The sequence below is a fragment of the Furipterus horrens genome, unplaced genomic scaffold, assembly GCF_987537825.1.
Source record: "Furipterus horrens unplaced genomic scaffold, mFurHor1.1.pri manual_scaffold_11, whole genome shotgun sequence".
NCBI classification, from domain to species: Eukaryota; Metazoa; Chordata; class Mammalia; order Chiroptera; family Furipteridae; genus Furipterus; species Furipterus horrens.
Window position 1 is genome coordinate 58,736,555 of NW_028327181.1, and position 20,479 is coordinate 58,757,033.

Genomic DNA, 20,479 nt, shown 5'->3' on the forward strand with positions numbered 1-20,479 from the left:
GGCGGTGCAGATAGACTCTTAAGAAGCTACACCATCGTCTCTCGAGACGGACGGCTGCCGACGACGGGGATTTTCATACTTATAGAGAAATTGTAGAAATAATACAAAGAACTCCCAGATAGCCTTAACCCAGATTCTCCAGTTGTTAACATTTTACTACTTGTTTTATCATTCATTGGGAGAGAATGTTCAGCTAACAACTGAGTGTTTACAATAGGTCAGGCATGCTTTTACTTGCCTTATCTCATGTACCAACCCATTGATATGGTTACTGTGACCTCCATGTGTAGAAGGAAAAACTTGGCAGGTTGGATGAGTTACGTGAGATCCCATAGCAGTTAAGTGGCAGAGATTTGACAAGGAAGTCCGTGTTTTTCACCACTTGCCTCTACTAGTAGATCTAGATACTTCATTCTAGCCCAGATTTTGCTGCTAATGGTGATATAACCATTGGCAATTTATTTTTGCAGCAGTTTTTCATCTTCTGTTGATGGATCTCATGTCCTGGCCCTGACTAACCTCATTATAGAGAGAGGTTATCTTCAGTGAAGTAACCTGAGCTTTTTAACTACATAGCTCAGTGTTTGATACAGTACGTATTGCTGGCTAAATGTAATTCACTTAAGCAAAAATGCACTCCTTTCCCCACAACTAGCTTCCACGTGAAATAGATAGAATGGCCATAACTTGTTTGGTGTTCTGTTTTGCAAGGGGATAAACCAGAGGCATTTTCCCTGCCAGGCAAAGTATGCAAGGTGCTGGACTGTTTCTTGCCCTAACCACCCCCCTGAGACCAAGATTCCTGACTCCTCTTCTTGTCTGGCTATAGGTTCTGAGCTTTTGCTTCTAGGAGACCAGAGAAGATGGCAACAAGGTTAGGTTTTTTTATTGTCTCCACTTCCTTTGGAGTTGGTTTTTCCCCCACCCTTGTTTTCCTTAGCAGAATCTCTCACCTCAGTTTTAATAACAGTACGTTTTCTAGAACATTGAACTGAAATTGTGAATTTGTTAACTCATGGGCCAGATGTGACTGGCATGTTTGTGTTTTGGGCTTGCCTAATGTTAAGATTTTTTTTTCATTAGTAGTCAACATTTAAAAGCCAGGGAATTTCACATAAAATCCCAGCTTTTAGCTCTTGTTTTAAAAAAAACAGAAGGAAATGTTAGTACTGGGTTCACAAAAGGCAGAACTGGAGTGGAGAAGCCGTAGATTGCTGCTGTCACTACCAGCCTTTTTCAAAACTGGCTGCTTGTAGACACTTGAATTTTTTGCTCCAGACCTTGAACTTAATCTTTAGTCTTAAAAGAAGTATAGTCCTGACTGGGCGGCTCAGTTGGTTGGAGTGTCATCCCGTACACCAGAAAGGTTGCGGGTTTGATTCCCAGTCAGGGTACATGCCTGGGTTGTGGGTTCGATCCCCAGTCGGGGCTTAGGGGAGTCAACCGATCGATGTTTTTCATATCCATGTTCCCACTCTCCCTTCCTCCCTGCCTCTAAAATGAATAAACATATCCTCGGGTGAGGATTAAAAAAAAACAAGATGGAAAAAATATAATTTGATGAGCTAGTTAGTGGTAGGTTACTTTTTACCCTTGTTTACCAAAGAAGAGTACTGTTTTCTTGGTTAGATAGAGAAATAGCCCATAAATAAGATTAGAGACTTATCCAAAATCAGTATTATCCTTCTTATCAGTTTCCATCTTTATGGGGCAAGGGTGGCTCCGAGATCTCAGAGAGCCAGCTGCAGGCATCTTTCTTTCTACACAGCTTGGTTGGGATTCAGCGCTTCATTCCCTCACGCAGCGCTGCCAGCAGAGGGTGCTGTCCGCTCACTGAGCTCGCTGTCATTTGGCTCAGCTGGGCGGCAGCTGTTGGGCATATGCCCTGGGTCTGTGTGAGAGTTTGGGCATGTCCATTTTGTTCCCATCCCTAGTGCCCACCCCTTCGACCCTGGCCAGGTTATTGTGTCACTAGGGACTCGGTTCAGTAACAGGAAACTGGGGAAAGTTTAATTGTTTTCTCCTCTCTTTTTCCCATGCAGCTGAACAAAAGGTTCATCCTCAGTTTTCTCCATGCCCATGGGAAGCTGTTTACCCGGATTGGGTAAGTGTGCAGGATGTTTATTTTATTTTCCTACATTACAAGTCATTTTGGAATTTAATATTGTTAGCAACTAGACTGTGTTTGTAACTGAGGGCACAGGGTGTGAATTCTTAGAGGCCTCCACCTTCTCTTCCCTTCACTCTCTCCTACTTTGTTCATGAAGTTTGGGAAATATTACTCTCCATCCCTCTGTCTCTTCTTTCTCTACCTTTGCAAAAGCCCCCCTTTAAACACAGTCTTTTCTCAACCCCCATTCCTAATCTCTCTGGGTTTCTCTTTCCTCTGCCTTCCAGCTCAGCCCCTGGTGAGCTCCTCAAGGAAGTCATGCTCATTTCCTGGGTACAACTGCCAGGGGTCCTCTTGGTGAGAAGACTGGCCATTCATTTTTCCTTAAAGAGAAGGGTAACATTTCTTTCCCTCTAACAGTTTCTCTTCTTCCTGAACCATACTCCTTCCATCAGTGCTCAGATTCCTGTACCATATTGCTGATCTCAGTAAATGCTAAGACTTTTCTGTGGTTTCACAATCTCTTGTGGATTTACATATAAATCTCAGGGAAGGTGTTGTGTGCAAAACCCTGTTACTTCACCCATTAAATCCCTGGACAGAGATCAAGTTTGGAGTGTTCCTTTGGTGGATCAGTCTTTCTTCACTGTGTAACACTAGTGATCCTAAAGCCTGACTAAGCCTGCCCAGTGGGGCAGAGGTGTAATGGGCGCCTCTCTAGGAGAGTAGGTGGCAGTGCTCTGAGACAGCTCTTCTGCATTTTAATATTTTCTGAATTGGAGGTTTTATTGTGAGCTACCCTTTGAGGTGATTTGTTTTGGATTATAGATCCCATTGTTGCTGGCAGTGTTTCCCTTTCACTTTCTGTCATAACCTTGTAAGTTTATCTGTAATGCTCTGGAAGTTTTCCTTAGTGGGAGAGACTGAAAAGCTTTGTCCAGCTTTGAAGAAACCGTGTCTTATGAATGGTGAACTAGAAAGTGTGCTTATTACATATCCATTTGTCATCGACTTGGTCAAGAGGGACAGTGACAGCCATCATAAGGGTAGTCTTAATTTAAATGACTTGGAGTGCTGTCAATAGGTGTATATTAGTATGAATAAGTGTGAGGCAATTCACTTAGGAAAAGTAAACTAGGTGCATCAATAGCTCCCCTCTCGCCACCTCCCCCACCCCCATATAAGCTCTATTCTTACTGGAGTTTTTGCTTTAGTGCTTGTCACGTAGTAGATGGTCAGTAAATATTTGTTGTATAAATGAGTGAATTATTACAGAAATGGATAGACTGAAAGACTGGAGAGAAGGATCTAGAATTCTAGTAGGTCACAGTAGACCCAGGCCAATCATTAGTAACATAAAACTGCAATTACAAGTGGGCAAGATGATATCAATATCACTTTATAAAACATCATAGCAAAGAAATACTAGTGTGCTGTACTTAATAATAGCTATTATAATTCTTTATCATCTTTTTTTCTCATTAAAAAAATTTTCCTTTCCCTTGCTACCTTTTCACTCAGTTTTTCTCCCATTTTCCCATGTTTATTCTTTAAATTTTCATATACCATGTTGCTTTAAGTCAGGATTTCTTAATCTCTATACTATTCTTATTTTGAGCTGTATAATTTTTTTGTTGTAGGGAGTTGTCCTGTGCATTGTAGGATGTTTAACAGCACCCCAGGCTTCTACCCACTACACGCCAGTAGCATCCCTTCCCTCCCCACTAGTTGAGACAGTTAAAATGTCTCCAGATATTGCCAAGTGTTCTTGGGGGGTGGGGGGTTCAAAATTGCTCCTGGTTGAGAACCACTGCTCTAGGTATGTGTTAGCTCTTTTGGAGACTTTTGGGACCAAAGAAGTTTTAAATTTTGGTCCAGAATGTAGGAATATTTGGGGGGGGGGGTGTTTATTTATTTACCAAGTTAGGCATTAGTATTTTTTTCTCTTTTAAAATTCTCACATTTAGATACATATATTTTGGAGGAGGCTTGGGAAAGAACCACAATAATGATTTAAAAGCTAGAAAATGATTGCTGAGAGGGAAAAACTATTCTTTAAAAAAGTTAAGGTAAAAAAAATGAAAAGGTTTATTTAAAGACAGCTGCGGGTTCTCCTAACTGTGTTTAACTATAAAAGAGTTATAACCAGATAGTTTTGATTTCTGTGGGACGACAGCAAGAAAAAATAGGCTTATGTTGCAGCTGGAGGGATTTGGGTTAGGTGTAAGAAAATTTCACACAGGGATATGTTCAGGAATTTTCTTCTTTGGAACCCTTTAAAAAAGAATAGATTATCTCATTTGTCAGAGGTGGTTTGCTGTGGTCCAGATTATTTTTCAGTATCTCTTCCATTCCTGCATATAAGATATTCTGTTGGCAAATGATAAGGCCAATCTAGTTTCACCTTCATAAAAAATGAGTTATAGTGGTGTACACATGAGGAAAATGTATGTAAATTCTAAGCACTCCAGCCCCTTGGTGAATATTCCTCCTATGCTCTCCTGGAGGTAAAAGAGAATTTTGCCCCATATTTATTCTGGAAAGCAGAAACAGCAATAACTTTTCTATTAAAAAAAAAGTATAGACGTCTGTAAGACTAGAAAAGCAATGCGTCCAAGCCACACACAACAACATGGATTGTTGCCTAATTACCAAGAAGATGTGAAATGTGGGAGGCGTTGAAAACGAATTAAGAGTGAGGAGATTGTAATGGGGAGCAGCTGAAGACACATCCACTGTCCCGCCTGTCGTTTGAGAAAAGCCCCAACATTGTTCTCCAGTCTTCGTCTTCTCTGTGCCCCGCAGTCCACATTGCATCAGCATGTGCTTGAATGCCTACTGCGTGCGGCACAAGTTTCTTTATTCTCAGCTTCCAGTGAAAAAGAGGCTCAGAGTGTTGGATGGAATCTCGTGCCAAAAAGTTTGTTTTTCACCACTGACTAGTTACAAGACCTTGAGAGTGAACAAGTCAAAGCCTCTGTGGGCTTCGGTTTCCTTATCAGTAGTTTTAAATAGATGATATCCAAGGCCCACTCCTGTCCTTAATGTTCTGTAGCGTGTAATTTTTTTCTCTCATTTCTATCCTTGTCACATGACTTAGTTTTGTTTTTGTTTGTTTTTTTTGCTACTGGGTTGCTTTTGAATTATTCAATTTTTAAAAATAAAGAGGTTGAGAAGAGTTATGAAGCCTGATTCTTTTATGAGGACAACGTTGTCTGTCAGTTGTGTTCCTTAGAATCTGAAAGGTTTGGTCCTGTCCCGTTGGTCACTGTCTGAGTCACTCCTGGGTTTAGGTCCCAGTGTTGCCTGAGAGATTGGTTTTTTTAAAACTGCCATTTAGATGAGACAAGGTGTCTCTAGAGATCACTTCAGAAAGCAGCCCCTTCAGTCAGTGAAACGTGTGTCCTGAAAATGACTGTATCTTCTGCAGTGTTAACAGGATCGGGATAGAATTCTCTCAGGCTCAGAAAGAGGAATCAGTCAGTGGTCCAAGTGGCTCCTGACAGACACTTGCTTTCCTGGTGAGAGGCAGGCAGATCAGACCTGCACTCGGACTCCACTGAGAGAGGTCAGGAAGCTGGTAGCTTGTAGATTTTTGATTTGTGAAAAATATAATAATTTTACATTACATTATTGCCTCGGTTAAAGTTACTAGTTTAGTTTTTACTTACTTGTCTAGTCATGCTATTTGCACAGCTTCAAGATCTCTTGGAATTCAAAGACAGATATATTTATTTGAATTGTTAAAAATATAATGTTTGTATTTTGATTTACTTGTAAAATGATAAATGTTTTATATAAAAGCCCACAGTATGCATGATAGGAGAAATCTTATTGTATACAGTGCTTATTGTAAAATATTTAGAAAACCCAGCTAAAAAATTACTCATACTCTCACTATCTAGAGATAACTATCTGCTGTTGACACTTGATGTATATTTTTATCTTTTTTCTACACATCACACACACATGTATTTTTAAAATATGTATCAAAAGTGTTCACATTAAACTACTTTAAAACTGTTTTCATCTATGTTAAACTTTACCCACATGATTAAAAAATCTAATACAACTTCTAAAAAATAGAATTCAATTTTACAGATGTGCCATCTTAATCACCTGCTATTATTGAGCATTTTAGGCTGCTTCCAATTTTTTGCTGTTATAAAGTACCATCTTTTTATGCTCTCTCCCCTCTGCTGCTAGTGCTATTGCTGCTTCTTGGCTAACAATTATTACAGAAGTAATATACGAAATTTCCTTATTAAAATGTAGCATTACAGCTAAGGCTGAAATTTCTTTCAACTCTCGCAACCCCTTTGTTCTCCAGAGATAATACTAGACATACAGTTATGTAATCTTCCAGACCTTTTTACTGCATTTACATACTTACATATGTATCCATAAAAATTATAATTTTATCTTGTGGGTTTTTTCCTAAACATGAATTGTATTCTGTCCTTACCTCTGTTTTAGTATAATTTTTGTTCTATAATATGGGTTGTAGCAAAGAGAAAGACAAACTACTTAGCAGTAGTTTGAGGCCAAAATTAGATAGCATATTAGTTAAAAAATTGGGAATTAAGAAACAGTATTATTGAGCTCTAAGAAAGTCTTTTATCTGTGTGTCCCTTAGTTACTGACTGACAAAGCTGATTTTGTCTGAATAGATCCATCTTCCCTCATATCTCAGAATTGAAGGTACTCTAACTTATATCCTTATGCATTTGATTTTTTTTCTTTCTGATGTCAAACTAGTTGAAAGGCAAAGGGAAGATTTTTATAAAAAAAACAATAAAAAAAAAAAGATGATGTGAACATTTGGCCTGGTGTTCTTTTCAGACCTCAGTCTGACCTAGGGAGTGTTAACGGATGTTTTAATTCCCATTCCAGGGAAGAGGTTTCCTCAAACATCGCTTCGAAGTAAGACTGTCCCGCATGACACTCTGTCATGTCGTTCTGTGTTGGCTCTCTACCGCCTTTCAACACGGAGACACATGGCTCTGAAACTTGCCCAGTGTGGCTGCTTTTCAAGCAGAGTGAACTCTGCTGTTCTCGTAATGAGAAGTAACTAGCCCCCCTCCTCACCTCCGACCAGAAAGAGTGCTGCACAGTGTCAGGATTTAAAATGAAACCTTTGTTACAGCCCAAGGGGAAAATGGATCCAATCCAGCCCCAGGCATATCGCTCTGCCATTCCAAACCTACCAAAAGTTGTAATGGTTCTGAAACATTTTAGAGAAAGAAGAAAAAAGGGGTTTTTAGTGGTGGCGGTGGTGGGTGTGGGGGTATTCTTTTGTAGGGAGTGGGGCACTTGAAATAGCATATGGGAATGGAGGAGCAAATGCATGGCATGTTTTGTGCCAATGAAAATGAAGAGAAGGGACTGGAAGACAATTGGCCTGTAGCTGTGGCGTGATTTCTGGGTACTAGAAGATCAGTAATAAGGGTTTCCATCCAGAAGCAAGGAGTGAAGATTGCCAAGATGCCAGAAAGCTCTGGAGCTTGCTAACCTGGGGAGGGTACTACTCAGTGGGGAAGGGGTCATAGTTTCGGTTAAACTGGAAGCACCTTTCTCTAGGACTTGAAACTGTTTTTGTTTTCTGAGGATTCCCTTTCCTGTGGCTTTTCAGAAGCCATATATTAATCTAGCCTAAAGCTCTTCCTCACCCCATCACGGTGTGGCTATAAGCAGTTTGTTTGTTTGTTTTGGTGGGGGGAGAGCTTGAGGATGGATAAAAGATACTTTGCTGACCATGAGTAGTTCAGCATGGCCCTAAGGCCCAATGTGCCTGGTTTCTCTCTCTAGCACCAAGTTTGAATATGCTTTTTATTTCTGAGGACTTCAGCTGTGGTTTGTATCTGCTGCCAAAGGAGCTCCAGGCATGCACCACTGTTTGGAATCCAGTGGCCACAGTTGGCAAGCAGTGGTTTGAATGACCTCTCTTTAGGAGCCCTAGGTCACTGGCTGGATTTCTACCTCCCTACATTACAGGCTCTTCCTGTATTGGGAGTGGCGCTTGGCCAGGGCATTATATTTCCACTGGCCTGAGAACATCCAGACCTTGATGAGCAGAGTCTTGTGAGAGCAAGGAGGGCAGTAACACAGGAAGGGCTGAAACAGATCATGGGGATTCTTCAAGGGGAAATTTGGGATCCTTAGGTGGAGCAATTAGTGTGATAGTACCTAAGAAGACAGCAGGAGAACTATTTCTGGTTTCCTGAAGTAAAGCCTTGAGTAAAGAATCCTTAGATTCATAAACCAGAGAGTTTGGGGAATATGTAGGTCTTCAGGCTTAAAGGAAATTTGTTTGCTATTTAGAAAAACCGATTGTTTCAGAAAGAAACTTTGATTTCATTTCAGCTTGAATTCAGTCATTGCCAGGGGTTAGGAAATAGCATACCAAAGCATAATAACTCATAGCAATTTATCCAAAATTGAATTGATTCCATCTCCAAACCCTGAACAATTCTGTCTCTTAAATTTGTCCACAACTTTAGAATAGCAGGAAGGTTTGTTAAAGTAGCAAAGAGACATCCTAGGCATTAGTTGTCTATTTTGAGAGAGAGAGAGAGAGAGAGAGAGAGAGAGAGAGAGAGAGAGAGAGAGAGAGAGAGAGAGAGAGAGAGAGAGAGGTGGGTGAGGGGGAAGGAATAAGGGTGTGTGTGTGAGTGTGTGTGTGTGTGTGTAAGTAAATGCTTTTGGGGATATCCCTCACTGATGGGCTGGCTGTATTTGTAGGATGGAGACATTCCCTGCAGTGGCTGAGAAGGTTCTCAAGGAGTTCCAGGTATTGCTGCAGCATAGTCCCTCTCCTATTGGAAGTACGCGCATGCTGCAGCTTATGACCATCAACATGTTTGCTGTACACAACTCCCAGTTGAAAGGTAAGGCATGTCCAGTTTCTTTATTTAGACAGATAAAGATTAATCTAGCTTCTTTTCTGTGCTACCATACCACTACACCTGCCCCCAACACACGCAAACACATGTGCACACACACCCTTCCCCACCATTGCCTCTCAGATACTAATTTTACTCCCTAAAATCTGTATGACTGTCTAGTGCTTGGGTGGGATGAAAGGAGGGAATCATGGGTATAGAGCTTAATTTGCAAACCCAGAGATGCTGTTGCACATCTGGCCATGCTAAAGGCAGCAGCAAGGCCTCTTGGAGTCTGCAGACCCAGAGCCTCTCCCAGGGGAGAGGCATTGCTAAAATGTTTCATCGCAGAGACCATACGCTTGGCAGGGTTTGGGAATAGCTGTTTCTGGACTCATGTACCCTGTTTGTTCAATATGGAAAAGTCTAGTTCCCTGTGGGATATCCCTTGTGGGAGCCTGCCAGGGAGTAAGAACAGAGAATTGATGAGCTTTGGTGACTCAAATTGGAAGCACAAAAATCACCAGGCCCAGAGTTTGGCTAACATACTGGTGTGCATACTCAAATGCTTTTTTGAACACTGGGGGTTTTTTTAAGTGGGGGAGGGGTGCAAGGGAGTCAGGGGTTGTGGGGCTGATTGGCAGGATTTTTCGATGCTGTAGGACCAGGTCACAGCCAAATGATGTTACCAGGATCCCTCTTCCCTTTCCCTTCCCTTCCCTTCCCTTCCCACCACCTATGTAAGGGTATGTGGTTTGACCTGACAGAAATATGTAGCATAGGGATGGCATTATTTTGTGTTTGTTTGCCAGGGAGATTTGGTCCATGCTGCCAAAGAATTGTTTCAGAGCAGTGACAGAAAGTGAAGTTTGATCTCAGAACTAAAAGGTTATTACCTGAAATGCCAAGAAGTGGGAATTGCCCCATGGAGAAGACTCCTGGTGTTTCTGGACAGTGTCGCTAGTTCTCTTATTGCACCTTTCTTGGTGCTTTCTCTCACTTTGAAATTGACTTACTTCCCTTTCCTTCATATTTGGGGGTTCTACATCAGCCTACTGGGGGTGGGGTAGGGGGTTATTTCTCCCCTAATGAGTAGGTATGCCACAGTCTTCCTAGAAACTTGGCTCTTCCTGGGACTCTGCAAGGCCCTCAGCTAGTCTGCTTGAGTTTTCAATCACATCTGAATCGTGGAGGATTTTCTCTTCTCAAAGCTTCCTGCTGTAGTATTTAAAATTCCCAGCAGAAGGCAAGATGTAAAGGCTGAGGTGCCATTTTGAACTTGGCTAATTAGTCCTGAGAACAGCTCTGAGGAAGCATGCAGTCCTTGGGGAGAGTGGTGGTTTCCAGGAAAGAGGAAATAAACTTTGTAAAGTGCTGTCCTGGTGAGGCTGTGAAGTTCAAGGGGGCAGGAGATTGATCCCTTCTTCATTACTGTAGTGGTTCTGCGACCAAGTGGGAAGCTCACTGGACTCAGGAAATAGGGCCTCCTGAGGTGCCCTCCTATTCATTTTCCTGCCTTCCTCTAACCTCAGTCCACAGAAGTCAGTAAACTGACTGTCACAGAGCTGCAGCCTCTGCCAAGGTATTTTTCTAGCATCAAGTGACCTGTAGTCTCGGGAGGTGTGAATGTAAGGGACCTGCAGCTCTTGCCTGTGAAGAATCTGTTGTCAGCAGCCTCTGCTCCATGAGAAGGAATGCTTTGGCTTTTTCATAGGCCACCCATGAGTCCTTTTCTTGTAGCTGTTGTTTAGTAAAGGTTAAAAAATACAGGTGAAAGGAAGGTGAGATGGTAAGACCAGAGAAAGAAGGAGATAGGTGGTTTCCCCATTTGAGGCCAGGGTACCTTTTTTAGGGCTTTTCCATGGTTGGTTATATGAGGACCCGCTAGCCAGGAAGGGCATGCCAAAGCCTGGGCATGAGACCCTACCCATTTCTGGCCTTGTCCTGACGCTCGTCTCCATGAGGCAACTGGGGCCAAGAGCAGGATGACATGAGGTGGTCAGAAGCTCCAAGGGTGTTCCAGAGAAAAACAGCCTGGGCCACAGGATATAACACTCAACTAGGACAGAGAGCTCTGTGGACGTGCTGCCAAGTACCCGGTGTGCAGCTGAGGCGGCCGTCCAGACCCCACTGTGTGGGCTGCCATTGGGAGAGGAGTGAGCAGAGCACTCAGCGGGGCTGGTTGGTGGGAAGATGCACTTTTCCATTTCCCAGCATATGAGTCATCTTCTCTGGGGCCCTGTGCTGTGCTTGTATGGACAGTGGCAAGAAGGGGGTGTTGTGGCTGAGTAGCAGCATCTGTGCCGGGGGTGGAGAGGGAAGGGGGTTGGGGAGAGGGTAAAGGTTTAAATCCTTCACTAATCAGCAGCAAGTTTGAATCACATTTTTATGAGTAAGGAAGTGATAAATCAGCCCTTCGTGTTCAGCCCCCAAGTTCTGTCAACCGGTGCCCTTCTAAAGTCTTCTCTCCAGGCCACTCGGCTTGCTGTCAGAGTCGCCAGCCACCCAGCTGCAGGACCCTGGCTGTCTGCAGCCAGGAAGCAGGGGCCTGACGCTGCCTGGCCCTCCCAGGTGCTTGGGGTCTGTGCTGATTTGGCAGTCACTGCAAGTTACAGAACATCTGGGCCATCATTTTTCTTTCCATTCCTTCTTGGACATGTCCTTCTGGGTGGGTGTTTGCATACATCAGTTCCTGGACTCTGTGGAGAAGGAACGTTCCAGCCTGAAGCAGAGGTGATCTGTGGCCCCCAAGGCAATTGAGGTCCTCTCAGTCTGTGCCTGGGCCTTCCCTGTAGATGTGAACCTAAGGAGTATGAGTTGGAGAGCAACAAGGACGCCTTACTAAAAAGTATGTCCTTTATGATACCTCTGATTTTTTGTGTGTGTTTTCAGTGTTACCCTTATATTACCTTTTTTCAAAATACCTATAGTCCAGGGGTAGAAATGATACACTTATAGTGTGATTACTTTTTAGATATGCGTTCCTGTGGCCAGGAGAGACACAGAACTGTTTAAAAGCTCTGGACACCTTATAAGACAAAATGGGGGAGAAAACTCAGAGGGTGGGGAAAGATACCTTTTTTTCCCCTTTTCCCCGGAGCTCAGGAAGGCAGAGCTTATGAGAACAGATTTGCCTCCCTGTCCATAGGGGAAAATAAATTGCGTTATGCTACATCATTTTACCAACTAAACTTTCAGGTCTCGGCACTGATCTTAACACTCATGGGTCCAGGGCTGCTGGTGAGGAGGCCGTTATCTCCTCCTCTGATGAGCACTATGCAAAAATCCTACATTAGTGGGACTACAGAGAGTCTAGAATGCTAGTACTCTCTAGTGAAGTGGTTGGGGACAGTTAAATCTGAGGATCATTTGGGGTCCCTTAGCATAGTGCCAGGAATTTATTAGGCACTCGGTAATTATTGAAAGTATGGATGAAGAAGGCAAGCCAGCTCTCATTGAACAGTGTGTTCCTTACCTGGCCTGTGTCCAAAATTGTCTTTTGGTGAGTGATGGGTGGCGGTGATAGGTGCTTCCCAGAGTGATGTCACCACTGGTAATGGCTCTGTGGCATTCCTGAGCCTGAAGGGAGAAGCAGGGCCCTCTCCACGTGCCTCAGCATTTAACACTTCAGTAGCCATCTGACTGGCTGATGTGATGCTGGAGGGTGAACTGTTGATTTAAACCACAAGCACTCCAAGAATTTTAATTTTTTAAAAATTCTGTAATTTAAGGAAATAAAACTAGTTTCTTGAAGAGGAATAATTGAAGCAACATTTGTGGTAGGGCATCACTGAAACCCCACTGCATCCCCCATCTGTGCCCAATTTGCTCCAATCTGGCCTTTTTTTCCCCCTCTTCCTTTTTCTCTCTCCCTCTTGCTCTCTCTCTTTAAAAAAAAAAAAAAAATGTTTTATAATTCCTGGAATCAAAACCATCTCAGGCACACACTGTTTTATTTTACTGTATTATTGGATTATACTTCCTATAAATCATTGGATGTCATTGATTGGCCACCACTGGAATAACTTCCCTTCTCTGTGCCATGGGCCCCTCTTTTTCCTCCTCAGCAGTTTGTAGAGTGGCCTCCATTTCAGCATCGCTAAAAGCCCTGGTGGCAGCAAGAGGGCACCCAAGAGACACTTCTTGTGTTTGCCATTGGTGCTTCCTGCCTTTAGGGAACATTGAGGGGCTTGGATTGAGGCAGGGCTAGACTGGCGTTCCTTTCATTATCAGTTATGCTTGCTTTTATGGTTTGTTAGTAATCCAGAATTGCAGGAGATGGAGAGAGTGCCACATGCGCTTCTGCAGAGAGATAGACAATCAGCTGTCTATGTGGGGCCGATAGAACTTAACTCAGGTGTGTGGGGTACTTGAGATGGGGACCTCACACCTTCATGACATTGTTGTGTATAGAGGTTGACTCTAGTTGGGAAGGGAAGTTCAGTTCACAGCCAAAATCATGGTCTTTAGCATATAACCACCTTAGAGACCTTCAGTAACGCAATTTGCTCCTCTGTGGCAATTCACCTCTGTCTGAGTCTCTTACCTAAGCAGAATGTATGAAGTGCCTAATCCCTCTGCTTGTCAGAACAGTTGTACAGGAAATCCACCTTTCATAAGGGGTTAAGCCTGAGTTTAGCGGTATGAACTGCCCCTCTTATTTCTCCTTCTATGTCTCTGGTGGTAGAAGTCCTTGAGCTTTTTGTCCTCAAGGATCCATGGGTAGATTTCTACAGGTAATCAGCACTGCCTGACCTTCGTTTTCAGGACTGCTGATTTTAGAGTAAATTAACAAAAAAAGAGCCAGCCTGGCCAACAAATTTTGTGAGAAATAGATTCAAAGGTCCAAAGAGGCTAGGCTTTAAAAGGCAGGCCAGAGGAAGGTGTGTCCTTCAGCTTTGCCCTCCATCCCTCTGGGGAAGATATAACTATCAGCAGGCTGCTTAACATAGACTTCTTCCCTCCGAATTCCCTGGAAAAAAAGAAAAAGTTAAAGAAGTAAGTTTGTTGAGGGACCTTCCAAACTCTGAATTCCAGTGTCCTTGTTTTTTTAAAATTGAATTTGTTATTTTAGGCTGGGGGAGGAGAAGCAGTTATGTAAAGCTAAAGAAAGGAGAAAATTCAGTTATACCAATAAAATTAAGCACCTTATCATGCCATTTGAAGAAATGTCTGTTTTTGCCCCAAGGTAACAGTATGGTTTGATGTCCATGGCTGCTTTGGTGTAGAGTGCAGAAATGCAGTATCCCTTCATTGCCCAGTAGTTAATATGCTAGATACCTCGTTTCCGATGCCATTTTATAGCTTCTCAATTTGTATGTGTGTGTATGTGTTTGGATACAGGATGGACTGATAGGAGACTTGAAGGGGAATTGAAGTAAAGATGAGGAGGTTGGGGGGAGTCACAATTCTTCTAAATTACTTGAGGCTCAAGTGGGGCCACAGGTAATAAGCTGGCTTAAGAATATGGTTTGGGCAAATCAGGGTTGTCTGGGGTCCATGTTTACTATTGTCACAAGTGAGGGGGTATCCCCATCTCACAGTGGAAAATATTTGTTCGTGACCAGTTGGTAAAAGGATTGTTTGGTTTTTCTCTTTCTTTGGGATATGTAGTGTTTCTTTAAAAAAGGAAGGAGGAGTTTAAGAATATTGTTTCTCATTTTTGCCATCTTTTCCTAGTATCCTTGCTTTTTAAAAAGAGGCTTCACATGTCATTCTTAGACGAGACAATGATTCTTTCTTTTTGGCCTGGGGGTTGGGGGATGGATATATCACTGATGAAGGAGCATGAGACGATAAAACACTTAAGAGAATGGTAAAGTGAATATACATGTAACAACCAGTCAGGCTGAGAAATAGAATATTGTCAGTACCTTAGATGCTCCTTGTGTGTTTCATTCCAACTGTTGCTCTCCCTGACCTATAAATTCATTCCCTTACTTTTTTTTTTTTAAAGATTTTATTTATTTATTTTTAGAGAGAGAAAGGGAGAGAAACATCAGTTGGCCACCTCTTGCATGCGCCCCAACTGGGGCCTGGGCCCACAACCCAGGCATGTGCCCTGACTTGGAATCAAACTAGTTCCCTTTCACTTTGTGGTACAGTGCTCAACAAACTGAGCCATGCCGGTCAGGGCTCCCGTGCTTTTTTTATTTTTTATTTATTTTGAATTTTTAAAAAGGACTTTATTTATTTATTTTTAGAGAGGGGAAGGAAGGGAGAAAGAGAGGGAGAGAAACATCAATGTGTGGTTGCCTCTTGTACACCCCCAACCCAGGACCTGGCCCGCATCCCAGGCATGTGCCCTGACTAGGAATCGAACTGGCAACCCTTAGGATTGCAGGCTGGCGCTCAATCCACTGAGCCACACCATTCAGGGCTTCCTTGCTTTTTAAAAATAATTTTTTTTAATTGAATTTATTGGAGTGACATTTAAAAAAAATATATAGATTTCAGGTGTACAATTCTATAATACATCATCTCCTTGCTTTTCTTTAAAGTAGTATCATGTAAGTATACATCCCCTAAACAAAATATAGTTTGGTTTGTGTGCATATAAATGGAATCATGCTAATCATATTATTTGTATTTCTCTGTGGCTTATTTTGTCCCACATAATGTTTGTGACTTTGTTTATGTTGATATGTATAGTATTCATTTTCATTGCTACAGTATTACATTTTATTCATTTATTACAGTTTATTCATTCTTTTTATGGACATTTGAGTTTTCTCTTTGAAACTATTATGACTATTGAGTCTATTGACAATTATTGTAATTCTTGGTATATTTGGATTTGTATACTATACCATTGAATTTTTAAAATCAATTTCATTGAAGTAAAGTTTACATACAGTAAAATGCACCCATTTTAAGGGTGCATTTCAATGAGTTTGACCAATTTATATACCTAAGTAACCATCATTGTAATCAAGATACAGAACGTTCCCATCATCCCCAAAAACTGCTGTTTCTGCCCATCGCAGTTGCTCTCCATCCATACCCCTGACCCTAAGAAATTTGATCTGCTCTCTGTCACTATACACTGAATGTGTTTTTTTCTAGAGGTTTTTTGTTTGTTTTAAGATTTTATTTATTTATTTTTAGAGGGGAAGGGAGGGAGGAAGAGAGGGAGAGAAACATCAATGTGTGGTTGCCTCTTGTATACCCCCAACCAGGACCTGGCCCTCAACCCAGGCAGTGCCCTGACCGGAAATCAAACCAGCTACTGGCGCCCAATCCACTGAGCCACACCAGCCAGGGCTAGAGTTTTATATATATGGATTCATTCAGTGTGTGTACCCTTTTGTGTCTGGCTTCTTTTGCTCAACATTATGTTTCAGAGAGTAATTCATGTGGTTATATTATCAGTATTGTATTCCTCTGTATTACTGTATAGTATTCTATTGTATGGACATACTACAGTTTTGTTTATCTAGTTACCTGTTGATGGAACATTTGGGTTGTTTCTAGCTTTGGGCTATTATGAATAAAACTGCCATGAACATATGTTTTGTGAACATATGTTTTCATCTCCCTTGGGTAAATACCTAGGAGTGGATTTCCTGGGTCGGATGGTAAGTGCTTATAGGAAACTGCTAAACTGTTTTTCAAGTATTTCAACCATTTTACATTCCCTCCAGCAGTGTCTGAGAATTCCAGTTTTTTTGCATCCTTGCCAACATTTGCTATTGTCCGTCTATTTTACTTTAGCGATTCTTGTGGATATGCAGTGCTATTTCATTTGGGGTTTTTTTTTTTTCTTTTTTAAGTATATTTTATTGATTATGTTGTTACAGTAGTCCCAATTTTTTTCCCCTTTGCTTCCCTCTGCCCAGTAACCCCTTCCCTCCAGCAATCCCACCCCCCTTAGTTCATGTCCATGGGTTGCGCATGTAAGTTCCTTGGCTTCACCCTTTCCTATATTACTCTTAACTTACCCCTGTCTATTTTGTACCAACCAATTATGCTTCTTAATCTCCGCATCATTTCCCCATTTTTCCCCCTCCCCTATCCTAGCTGATAACCCTCCAAATGATCCCCATACCTATGATTCTGTTCCTATTCTGGTTTGCTTGGTTGGATTTTGTTTTTATTGTTTAGATTCAGTTGTTGATAGTTGTGAGTTTGTTCTCGTTTTAGTGTTCATAGTTTTGATCTTCTTTCCTTAAATAAATCCCTTTAACATTTCATATAATAAGAGCTTGGTGATGATTGACTCCTTTAGCTTTACCTTGTCTTGGAAGCACTTTATCTGCCCTTCCATTCTAAATGATAGCTTCGCTGTATAATCTTGGTTGTAGGTCCTTGCTTTTCCCCACATTGAATATTCTTGCCAGTCCCTTCTTGCCTGCAAAGTTTCTTTTGAGAAATCAGCTGACAGTCTTATAGGCAACCCTTTGTAGGTAACTCTCTGCTTTTCTCTTGCTGCTTTTAAGATTCTCTCTTTATCTTGAACCTTTGGCATTTTAATTATGGTGTGTCTTGGTGTGGTCCTCTTTGGGTCTAGCTTGTTTGGGACTCCCTGTGCTTCCTGGACTTATATGTCTATTTCCTTTGCCAAATTTGGGAAGTTTTTCTTCATTATTTTTTCACATAAGTTTTCAATTTCTTGCTCTTCCTCATCTCCTTCTGGCACCCCTATGATTCGGATATTGGCACGCTTAAAGTTGTCCCAGAGGTTCCTAAGCCTCTCCTCACTTTTTTCAGTTCTTGCTTCCTCATTCTGTACTGGTTGACTGTTTTTTTCTTATGCTCCAAATCATTTATCTGAACCCCGGTTTTCTTCCCTTCACCATTGGTTTTGTGTGGATTTTCTTTTGTTTCATTTAACATAGCCTTTACTTCTCTTATGCGTTTGCCATAGTTAAGCATAGCTGTCAAGCCTGTGAGCATCTTTATCACCAGTGTTTTGAACTCTACGTCTGTTAGGTTGTCTATCTCATCTGTTAGGTTGGCTATCTCCTTGTTTGTTAGGTTGGCTATCTCTTCGTCACTTAGTTCATCCACTGGAACCTCGATCCATTCTTCTTTTTGGGCCATACTTCTCTGTCTCCTCATATTGACAGGCTCCTGTGTTTGTTTGTCTCTTGTAAGGTAGAGCTGTCACACCTGTTACATTGTAAGGGGCAGAACCTTAGATATTAGTCATTTCCGTCGACCTGTTTCACCACGTTGTGGCACTGTATGTGGGGGAGGGGTCCGAGAGGGAATAATGTCGCTTGCTCAACACTCGCCCCATTTCTAGGCCCTTCTCCCACTTGTATGGGACTGATGCCCCTTTAGCTGTTGCCCTGGCCATCATTCTCAGAGTGGGTGGGTCTGCAGATGTTCTAGGACCGTGGGGGCCCTTTAAACAGGCGGACTCTCCTGAGAGTTGAGCAGTTTCTTCCTCCACCCCAACCCCTATTGATTTGCATAGTCAGAAGCAATGAGGCTTTATTTTCCCTGGCACTAGAGCCATGAGCTGCAGGGTCTCATCTGGTGCTGGAAACACTCCCCAGGAGTCCCTCCTAACTTTCTAAAATGTGTGACTGTGCTTTCCGCCAGCCTGCCCCTGCTGTCACCACCACGCTGTGTCCTCTCCACCCCTCCTACCTGTCTGGATGAGTATTTCTTTTTTACATCTTTGTTGGACTTCCACGGAGCTCGATTTTCTGGAACTTCTGGTTGTCTCTAGTTTTGAGGTAGTTGTATTCCTTCTTAGTGGTGGAGGGAGATGCAAATGTGTCTGCCTCGGCCTCTGTCTTGGCCAGAAGTCTCATTTGGTTATAATTTATGTTTCCTAGATAACGGAGGGTGATGAGTGACTTTTCATATACTTTTTTTGCCATTTGTGTAGCTTCTTTGGCAAGTGTCTGTTCAAATATTTTACCCATTTAAATAATTAAGTTGTTTGTCTTTATTAAATTTTATATAACTTGGATATAAGCCTCTTATCAGAAAAATGTTCTACAAATTTTTTTTCCCAATGCTTTCCCATTCTCCTATTCTGTTTCATTTTTTTTCTTCTTTCTCACCCTTGGGGTGTTTTTATTTCCATTCTTCCTTCTCCCACCACTAGCTTCCTTTTTTTCTTTTAGTGGTTACCCTAGGATAAAGCATGCATACTTACCTTGCCAAGTCAGAAGTTATTCAGCATTTTCACTCTTGTCCTAAATAATACAGGGACCATGAAATGCTTAAATTCTATTCATTCTCTTTCCAGTTTATTGTCCTAACTTATATGTTCCTATTGCCATGTATTGTAGTTCTTCTTTTCCTTTTAAACTCTGTGAGAAATTATTTTTATTTGTTTTCATTATCGTTATTATTATTTTTCTGGTAAATGTTTATTTAGACTAGTCCATGTATTGATTAGTTTCTTTTCATTTCCTTTTGCATTACAGACCCTCCACCTGGGATCATTTTCTTCCTGCCTTAATTATATTCTTTAAAATTTATTTAGTGAAGTCCTGTTGATGACGAACTTTTCCAGTTTTTATTTGTTTGAAAAAGGCTTTATTTTTCCTATTCCTAAAAGATCTTTTACAGGTATTCACTAGTAATAGAACTCTAGGTTACAGTTATTTTCTTTCAGGCCATTGAAGATATTTTATTGTTTCTGGGCTTTCACTGTTGTTGATTGAAAGTCAGCTGTCACTATGATTGTTTCTCTTTTAAAACTAATCTTATCTTTTCTCTGTGGGTGCTTTCTAGGTCTTTTAAAAAATTCTTTGATGTCCTGCAGTTTTATTGATTTGTGTAGGTTTACATTTCTTATTTTTTTCTGATAAGAGTTTGTTGGGCTTCATGTATCTACGAGTTGATTTCAGCAATTTTGGGAAATTCTTAGCATCTGCATCTTTTTCTAAAAATTCACTTTCTCTTTGTGAGTGGTTAGACCTGTGTTAATAAACCTTACTCAGTTTTTAATATCTTCTAAATTTCTCTTCTATTTTTCTGACTTTTTTTGTGCTACATTCCAGATAACTTCCTTAACTCTGTCTTTCAGTTCACTGAATCTTTCCATGGCTATATCTAACCTGCTAAATACGCCACACTGCGTTTGGTATTTTAATTATAAATTTTTATTTTCAGATTTTTTTTTTCTTCAAATCTACTCTTTCTTAGTAGTTTCTTGTTCCCTGGACATATTTATGAAAGCTTGACTTTTAATTTTTTAAAACATATTGAACATGGTTGTTTTAGATCCTCTTTCTGCTGGTTGTTGCTCATGTGCCTTCTAAAATTTTTCCTGTACAATATACTTTTTTTTTTTTTCTGTAATGTGCTTACTTTCTGTAGGATTTCATTAGTGAGAATTCTTGGAGACCTGGGATGAAAATGAGGAAAGGATTTTTAAGTTTGCTGTTGTTCACAGCTAGGTGTGACAGTCTAAAACAATCCTCTAAGTTAAAATATCTGCTTGAGGGTTTGTAGACCACCCAGGTAATGTGAATCCAGACTGCACACCCCTGTGAGGACTAGTGTATAGTCCATATTTTCA

The 20,479-nt window shown here is 41.4% G+C and overlaps 1 protein-coding gene across 2 annotated transcripts in view; it reads left to right on the plus strand.

Moving 5' to 3' along the window:
* Positions 1 to 20,479, plus strand: part of SMG6 (SMG6 nonsense mediated mRNA decay factor) — a 214,824-nt gene that overhangs the window by 50,188 nt on the left and 144,157 nt on the right. For both annotated transcript variants that reach the window (XM_090257748.1, XM_090257749.1), the window contains exons 9-10: positions 2,043 to 2,104; positions 8,852 to 8,997. In XM_090257748.1, the coding sequence (XP_090113874.1) occupies positions 2,043 to 2,104; positions 8,852 to 8,997 (208 nt within the window). The remainder of the gene's footprint in view (positions 1 to 2,042; positions 2,105 to 8,851; positions 8,998 to 20,479) is intronic.